Consider the following 9,567-nt stretch of genomic DNA (forward strand, 5'->3'; position numbering starts at 1 on the left):
TCTACTTTGCGTGAGAGCGAAATTGTTTTCCGTGGTTGGCATATAGAACGAGGTATATTTAAACTAACTATGAGCGCGTTTATACTTTGTGTGAGAGCGAAATTGTTTTGTGAGGTTATAGCTTATAGAACGAGGAATATTCATAATAACTATGAGCGCGTTTCTACTTTGTGTGAGAGCGAAAATGTTTTGCGTGGTTAGCTTGTAGAACGAGGAATATTCATGATAACTATTAGCGCGTTTCTACTTTGTGTGAGAGCGAAATTGTTTTCGCGTGGTTAACTTATAGACCGAGAAATATTTATAATAACTATTAGCGCGTTTCTACTTTGTGTGAGAGCGAAATTGTTTTGCGTAGTGGTTAGCTGCTCCTATAGGGCTTAACTACAGAATACAGGGCCACTTTTCCAACTATTGTAATTCTATTCCAATAAAGAACGAGAAAGGTATATGATTTAGTGGCTCGGCAGCTCGCCGGCTCGCTCGTCGCTCCAGCGAGTTAGAAGTATTCTACAGAGAAAATGTTTATCTTCGATATTTTTTAGGAACGTATTCTCTTGTTTTGCATTTATATGCTTTAGGACAGAAGAATGAGACTTACTTAGGTCCTCCCTGGAACCAATAACAGTCACTATAATCATCAGTCTCCGGCATTTACGGCTGCTCGTTATCAGCACACCACTATTTAGTCAGACAGTTAAGTGATGGCTAAGGTCACAAGAATAAAGAGTTCTCATCAAAGATAGAATGTCTTTACCATTAAAACCTCTCCACAGTAATACCAAATAGCATATTCCACGGAGCAGTGTGAAAAACATCATGCAAGCTGATTTATAACATAGCGCACGTGCTTGCCCTATAAAAGTCCTATTGAGTCACTATGAAAAGAACGTAAATAAAGATTTAGTATCTTAATGATGACGCGCTCAGTTCTATCTATGAATCTCGGATTTTCATCTCTTTTTCTCAACTAAATGTTCAAAAATCCGGGACTGCAATGATGAAGAGCTTTCTAGCATTTTTGGAATTGAGCTTCTAGCCTCAAACCAACAGCCTGAGTTGTTGAAAAGTCTACCGTAAAGACTGGCATTCAGCTGGGAAAAGACCGCAAATTGGTCTGTGACGGGAAATATCCAATCTGTTTTAAGTGACTTTACCAGTCCGTCTTTAACATTTGTTTATCTTTTGGAAATCAAAATTAATTATAACGTAATAGCAAAAAAAAAAGTATGTACTTTTGTTACAGCTGAACAATCCGGCTAAGGCAGGAAAATTTCTTCTCCAATTACAAGAAAAATTACACAGGAAGGCATAAATTTATTACTCACAAAGATCCACAAAAACAACTGCCGCCAGGTGCCCTCAACACGGTGGGCACAGAGTAACTCAAAATCGCTCAAGTTCGCCATTTATTTTGTTCAGCGGTTATCCGCGGCATTAGCGCCTAATTTCGCCTAATTTCAAAATGGCGGCTAATTTTTCAGTAGAAGAAGTGGTCGAAATAGTTGCAAGGGAGGAAGAAATGGACGTTCATGTCCAAGAAGAAGCGAGTGAAGAGGTCACTTTGACTGAAAGAATTACAGAGTGCCTAAAGGAGGTTGGAGATGCCAGCATAGACGTCGATTTTTTTGTCGACGCTGGCGTGTCAATGCTTGTCCCACTGTACGATCTAAGTCGGCGAAGAGTTGCAGGTTTACCTGTAAAAGCCTCCCAGATCCTTAACACCCAGATTCAAGTGGGTACCATCATGAGGTCGGAGTCCAGGTTATGGCTGGAGGCCATTAACAGACGTCTTGCCGGACGACGACGGGTAAGAAACCCATTCCAAAGCGAAATTGTCCGGGACGTCCCCTACGCGGTTTTTCGCGTGTTACTGAGAGTAACAAAGTCTACAGAGGGCTTTGCCGAGTCATTCGTATCTTTTGGTGCCAACAAAAAGGCAGAAACAATTTCGTTTTCTTCATTAAGACCCACCAAACAGCTGCTTTCAATGCTTTCCGGCCTGATGGAGGAAGAAGTTGTGCAATACTTCAAGAGGACTCTCACAGGGAAGAAAGCTGGCAGTAAAGTTAATGTCATCGCATCAGAAGAGAAAAAAATGGTTTTTGTTTACAAGTTAACCAAAGGCCAACTTGTTATTGCCTTCCACTTTGGGGAGTGGAATACATATGGCTTTCCCCAACATAATTAGATTATGCAAGTGAATACATTGTATATGAAAGAACATATTTTTGAACTGTGGAGAAAGATATGAAGACATGATTGATCATCTGCGATACTGGTGCAGTGCTCTACCAACTGAGCTGTCAAGCCAACTGGGAGCTAATCACGTTGTGAGTTCCATAGCTGGTGAAGATGCAAGTGACTATATAAAAGACCATATATTTGAGAGAAAGATATTAAGACATGATTCATCATCACAGCTTTTTACACAACTTAAACAGTTGTGAAATTTATACCTTATTTTTTCTAGGCTTTAATTTCACAACTGCTTAAGAATGCATATGTATAAGCAATAATCAATGATCAATTGTGTCTTCTTAATTAGATTATGTTGATAATACGTTGGCTTGCAGAAGTGCATGATTCCTTATATGGAGGAGGGGGGAGTGGCGGGTTCACCACACCTTGTAGGTGTGTAAAGTGGAGTGTTTTGGTTCCACTGTTACAGACTTGGCAGTCTTTTTATAAATAAAGAAAGAGTTGTAAAGAAGTAGTGTAAGACTGACCTAACAAATCATGGAAACGCCTGGTTGTTTTGGCTCCTGCGGGGTAGGCACTCCCACATGAAATGGGCAGGGGTGCTTGAATGCTCAAATTATCCCTTTTTTTCATATTAGATATAAGATAATCAAACTGAGACAAAATATAATAAAATGCCAACTACTTTTTATTTACCCTTTTCCTAGAGCTAAAACACCTTTTGCTTAACAATAATACCTTTCACATCTCACTGTATTGTTAAGAAATTATCTTTAACAATAAACATCAAGCTAAAAATCTCTGAATTGTGTTGGCCATCAAGGCATAATTATTAACAATAATCAACAGCTTACACGTTTTCTGTTGTTCATAAATGCTATGTTAAAAATTCAAAGAACAGCTAAGATCTTAATTTGTGCTGTTGCCTTCATAAAAATCAAGCTACAAATGTCTGATCTGTGTAACTTTTCAACAGTATACATGTTGTAGGTCAACATGAAATTCAGGTTAAAATGATCTTAATCTAGTTTGATTCTCACTAGCCCTAATTGTTCATGACCATGAATAACTAGGGTTAAGAGACAAAGGAATTTCATTTTGACCTACAACATACACATTTACTGTATGCTGTTATTAATAAAATACTGAGTTAAAAATTAAACAGCTAAGACTTTAAAAACAGCTGTTGTCTTAATAAATATCAAGCTATAAATGCCTGCCATTTGTTCAACAAACACATTCTCTCTATGCTGTTATTAATAAATACCGAGTTAAAAATTAAACAGCTAAAATTTTAAAAAAAGCTGTTGTCTTAATAAATATCAAGCTATGAATGTCTGCCATTTGTTCAACATACACATTCTCTCTATGCTGTTATGAATAAATACTAAGTTAAAAATTAAACAGCCAAGATTTTAAATTGAGCAGTTGTCTTAATAAATATCACACTAAAATTGTCCAACCTGTGTCCCATTTAAAGGTATATTTAACCAATAGCTTATGCATTGAGACAGGGCAGGAAAAAGCAAGGTCCAATTACCCAGGAAAGGTAATTTTTGCTCTTGAGCAAGTGAAAATGGAAGTTTGGTTGTTCAGTGGGCAAGTAAAATTAGCCTCAGTAGTTTTGTTAGTGATAATTGCCAATCAAAACCAAGATGAGCAAAATAATGAGTTGAAAGCATGGATTACATTGTAAGTTAAAGTCCAAGCATACTATTAATGAATAAATAGTTGATTATAGACTGAGACGCTACCTGGTAAAATAATGATGTAGTTGTTCAGGCATAAAACATTACATGCCTACTGGTTAACTAATAATTTAGAGTGGGCAACTAAAAACTGAAATGTACTGGCCCACTGGACAACTGGGTTTCAAACTTTTTCCCCTGCCCTGTGAGATTGAAAAAAACTTCCACTGTTAGATAATCTCTCAATGATTATATCCATTTAATGCTTTCACTCAGCTGTTAAAACATACAAAGGGTGAAAGCAAAAAGTACATATCCTCTAAATTCAAATTCACTGTAACCAAGGAGATCACCAGTTGATGTTTTTAATAAGGGCCACCAACAAAGCATATAAAAAAGCCAGATCGAGCCAGAGCTGCTGTACCTTTTAAGAACCAAGTGGTAAGACAGTCGTACAGCATATGAATCAGTTTGGTTTGGTAGATTTGAATGAAGTATGACAAATCCCATGGCACCATACACTGTACAACAGAGTTTCCTGTATCATACAGGACATGACACGACATCTGATTGACAGGCTGCACTGCTTCACTTGCCAATCCAAAGGCATAAAGCACTATAATGTTCGTTCTGCAAATCACGCCATGGTCGAACCTTATTGTTTTAGGTACAGCACCTCAGGTTACAGGGCTTCAATGACTTTATAAGCATTTCATATAGTTCTAGTATTCAAAGGCTGTGCATATAAATTTGTAGTTGAAAGGGAGATGGGAAGGGGGTGAAATTAAATAAAAGACCTGGAGTAATTTTATCCCTTGGTCATTTTATGACCTTGCTCACCACAAGTCTTCCATAGCTCAGTGGTTATAACATCTGACCGGTATTTCTGGAAGGTCATGGGTTCAAATCCCTTTGGGGGCTCAAAAAATTCTTTTCTGAGTATTTCGACTTGAGAACACTTCTCCATTATTTTCATTTTATCCCTTTAAAAACATCTTAATTTTGGTCTGTTTTTTTTGTACAAGTTCAGGACAAACCACACGATGCCCAGACAACTTCAACCCCAGTGACCTTTTGTATTCCACGATTTAAATCACTTGTTCAGGTTTATATTACCACAAAATATTGAATGGCCAATATAACCCAAAGCTTGTAGCTTAGGCACTATGCTTTGTTCTTCTTGCAGTTCAAAAATGGTGAAGACCATGATTTGAGTGTTTTGTGCATGTCATTTTACTGAAACACTTGGTACAAACAACTACTGTCTAAATTAAGTTCTTCCCTCTCTGAACACTTAACTCAATTTTGGTTCGTACATCACTGGAACAAAATCTGCACTTCTCATTGGAAATACCTTTCTCCAACCCACAATAACAGACAGCTGGATCTGAATTGCTCACCTGTTTGGGAATATACGAAAGGGTAGAAAAATTAGCATTACAACAATTGTAGCCCTTTGCTCTCAACCACACAAGAGAAACAAATTCGTGTAAAAAGATCTGTTGCCATCTAGAGTGAAACATCGTGTTTTGGCTATATTTGGAAATAAACACATGTTTAGCCTCTCGCCCTTCCATTGAGTTGAGACCAAGGCCAAACCCATACTTTTCCTTCATGTGCTGGGTATGGGCAGGGACAAGGTGACCAATGGTCCAAACTGTGGGGTTAACATAAAAGAAAACAGCATTAGCTCTAAAATAGTTTGTGCACAGGGTCTTCAGTACACTTACTTCCTCATCTGAAATAGCTAAGCGGCTGAAAAGAGAGACACAGTCCCTAAGACAAAGACAAATGTATGCAATAACATGGAGAATTGTGGTCTCTCTACCAGCACTAGCCCTGCTTTCAACGGCAGCAATCAATGACATAAAATGCAACAAAAAAAGCCTAGAATCCTTCCCAGTAAAGCGGTAGTCAAATGATTTGCCATTCGCTTTTGTGTCATCGAACCATTTGGTGACTTTTTTTGCCAACCTGGATAAGCCACATGCATGCATAGCTGCAATGTACCTCTTGAATGGTGAATGTGCAGGCACCTGAGAAAAAGAATTAATTTCATCAGTTAGTTTAGACATTGCAATGACTTCGCTAAGAAGTTGCTGATGGGCACGTGCACAGGCGTTGTTCTTCAGGTGCAGTGGATCCACATGTGCACGGTCAATTAGTTTGCCTACAACTGGCTCAAATTCCTGACGGCTATGTTTTTGAGCAATAAATGAAGTGACCTTTGCGCGACGAGTGGATGCAGCCATTTTTTTTTTCTCCAGTGACTTTTTAAATACATCAACCTGTTTAACCACCTTCATTCTGTTCTCATACTTCCATGGCTTCCACAATACCCTCCCATCTGTTCCAAAAGTCCCATCCAGTCTGGTCATTGTGTCACTGCTCACATCTGCAAAAGTTGGAAAGTAAGTTGCAGAATTTGAAAGTTCTCCAGCAAGAAAAGACAACATTTTCATGTCATTTGGGAGTTCGGAAATGCAAAATTTGACATCAACAGGGGTGCCATTGCAATTTACTGTAAAAGTAGTCTTCTCTAAATCACTAATGTCATGCACAACCTTCTTTAAAAATCGCGACACAGGAACACAGTCCTCCTTACAATTCCCACCAAACAAAAGAAAATTTTCATTACTGCTGAGAACGCCTCTCCCTAAATTTAGAAAGCTGACCAGACAGGCAAATGCAGTATCATCTTTTCCAAATGGTGCTCCATCCCCACCGAGAGAAACATGAAAGGTATTAACTTCATCTCCGAACCAAACCAGCTGATATCTGCTTTGAGAAAGAGAAAATTCTGCAAGTGACAACAACAAAGGTTGGATATCACGGTATATACCATCCACTTTTTCTTCTTCATCAAGTCCATGACAAAGGGTCTCCCTTACACTGTGAAGTTGACCAATGTCAATAGACTTGATGAAGGGCATTAGCTTATTGTAAGGAACAAGCCTTGGGACAGGGCAGGAACTAACTGCAATACGCACAGCCTTTGAGCTACTTCGTTTGTAACTGCTATCCCTATATGTTGCACGGTACTTTCGTTTCCCCATTACTCCTCCACTATAGTACACTGCAATGCTTCTCAGCATATTTTCATCAGATGCTTCATACTTCGTTAAATTTTCTTTGTAAACTTTAGGTAGAACCTTCTTTTTTATCTTTTGACTTTTAGAAAAAACTTTAACTAGTATGTCATTAGAACATTTTTTAACAGTTGTTTCGCAAAGGCCAACTTCTCCTGGGGTTCTGCAATTTGTTCCATGTCTCCCTCCATGGATCTGGCATGCTGCCTCAAACAACTCAGCTCTCCTCTTCCTAGCTTGTGACTGACTAAGGGGTGACGTTAGCACTGTTGGCTTTTTTTGTCTTAACTTTATAGACTTCTCAGGGAGGTACATGTGCTTGGCTTTCTTCTTACATGGTGTCTCAAGCTCACAGCGTATTTCTTCTGTCTCCTCTAGCTGTCTAGCTACCTTGTTTACCTAAACATTGTGATGCTAACTATCAGTTTGAGGTATTCCTGGGAATGTGACAGTGGCGGTAAGATAAAAAAACCGCAGTATCCTGTCATTACCAGTATACCAGGCGCCTTCAGCTAACTACCTAGATCTCCCTTGTCCGTGGAATCTAAAAATTTCTCTAGAAAATGTGGCGCAGGGTGATTAGAGGAAGGAAAGAAGGAGACCAGCAGTATATAGATTCACCCAGTTGTAGGACACTGGGCTAATATCTACACGTATGGGAGAACTACATCAATCAAGCAGCATAGTTGAAGCTGAGTACTCCATGGAGCTCCAAAAAATTAACATGAGTGAAAATACATGACTTTTTTTCACATCACTTACATTTACTAGACCCTTATCATAAATGGAGGCCAATTTAAAATTATTTTGTATGCATTTAAATTAAACTAACCTCATTTGAGAGTAAAGATTCTTTTGAATTATAAACTTCAAAATGAGGATAGTACAGGAAATGTTAATACCTGCAAAATAATTTATAATTGGCCCAATTTATGAGAATGATCTATATTGTGCTCAAAAAATTACTGTACCCTATGACACACTTTCAGACAGTAGTCACAACATTGCCATTACCTTTGTTTCGAGACGCCTCAACCTTTCCTCTTTTGCCTTCAGTTCTTTCTCCTTTTCTTTAATCTTTTCATCATTTGCCATCAGCTCCATATTTAGAATTTCAATCTTATCACAGTGTTCCACAGCTTGCTCCCTCTTAGACTTCTGCAAACGCATGAATGATCCCACTTGGAATCTACTGTTTTTTCGCTTTCTTGCACCAGATGTGTACATGTTGGCAATGATCAAGAATCTGGGAGGCTTCTACAGGCAAACCTGCAACTCCTCGCCCAGTTAGATCGTACAGTGGGACAAGAATTGACACGTCAGTGTCAACAAAAAAAACAAAAAAACAACGTCTATGCTAGCATCTCCAACCTCCTTTAGACTAAGGTCATACACTGGGACAAGCATTGACATGCCAGTAAACTAGATGCAATAAAAAGTAAGAGCATATAAGCAAGAAAGTATCACAATTTGAAACTAATGACACAGGATGTGTTGTGGTACCTGACTGAAATGTGGTACTGATTCAAATGTTGAATTTATGCTGTGTTGAAGGAACAGTAGACATTACCCATATACGAATAAATCCGACCTGTCCTGAACTTCAGTTGAACTCAGCCAAATTAAACTAGGCCTTGTATAGGGACAAGTTACAACCGTTTATACACCAGCCACAATTGTTTACTATTGCTATATATTCAATTACGCTAAAAATAGTAAATAATAAATAATAAAAAGCGTAAGCTCGCATGATAAACAAAATCAAGTTAAACTGCAGAAACGTACTTGCTTACCAAGTTTGCATATTTCATATATTCATGCCATTCATTTTATAGCTTACGCTTATTTATTTTTTATTACTCGTATTAAATCACGCGCGAGAAAACTCGCGGTCGGTAAGCTGCCTGGCCATCTCAGAGCAGTTGGTCTGTTTGGCAATACTTGCAAAATTACACAGTCAAACTTCATTGAGCCCTCAGGGCGCACGCTTCTTTCTCAAAAAACTAAAAACATACGATCAACCTTTGACCCACTGTTAATGCTATGAAAGTAAAATAAAGACATTTTAACAGAAACAGATGAAAATGAATGGAGGCAAAAGAAGACACCTTTTCGAATCAGAGGAATCGGGACAAAAAGAGACACAAAAAACACAGCCGTGATGTCTAGAAAAACAAAGAAACGTACCCATGTTTGGTAGCAATCGAAAGGTCTTGAATCCCTCGTCAAGATGGCTTCCCGGTATTTAGCTTCCAACCTCAGAGGGGGATCTGGGAAGGACTAAAAGAACGTCATTTGACGCAATATAAATTCGTACCCAGTCTTCTACAAAAAGGGCATGGTCCAATATGGCGACCAGCCACGCGGATGGCGCGCGATTTTGAGTCATTGTGTGCCCACCGTGTCAAGAAGCCTTAATAACCAGCACATGCCAAGAGCTTCTTCCATTGTTCGTATATTCAACGTAGGAAGACAGTCGTCTTCGCTAGTAAAAAACAAGTTTCCTGGATTTCGCCGAGTAAAACATAAACCACATCTCAACGACGAATCCAAACCATACTGCTTGTCTCCTTACAAACATTTGATTA

General features: G+C 38.6%; 1 protein-coding gene across 1 annotated transcript; it reads right to left on the reverse strand.

Annotated features, from left to right (window-relative positions):
- Window positions 1–5,155: 5,155 nt before the first annotated feature.
- LOC140927853 (uncharacterized) lies at window positions 5,156–8,340 on the reverse strand. Its single transcript, XM_073377543.1, has 2 exons — window positions 7,994–8,340; window positions 5,156–7,378 (listed from the first exon to the last, which is right to left on the reverse strand). The coding sequence occupies exons 1-2, from the start codon at window positions 8,204–8,206 to the stop codon at window positions 5,156–5,158; spliced, it is 2,436 nt and encodes an 811-aa protein (XP_073233644.1). The 5' UTR covers window positions 8,207–8,340.
- Between the last annotated feature and the right edge of the window lie 1,227 nt (window positions 8,341–9,567).

The sequence above is a fragment of the Porites lutea genome, chromosome 1 (assembly GCF_958299795.1).
Source record: "Porites lutea chromosome 1, jaPorLute2.1, whole genome shotgun sequence".
Classification (NCBI taxonomy): Eukaryota; Metazoa; Cnidaria; class Anthozoa; order Scleractinia; family Poritidae; genus Porites; species Porites lutea.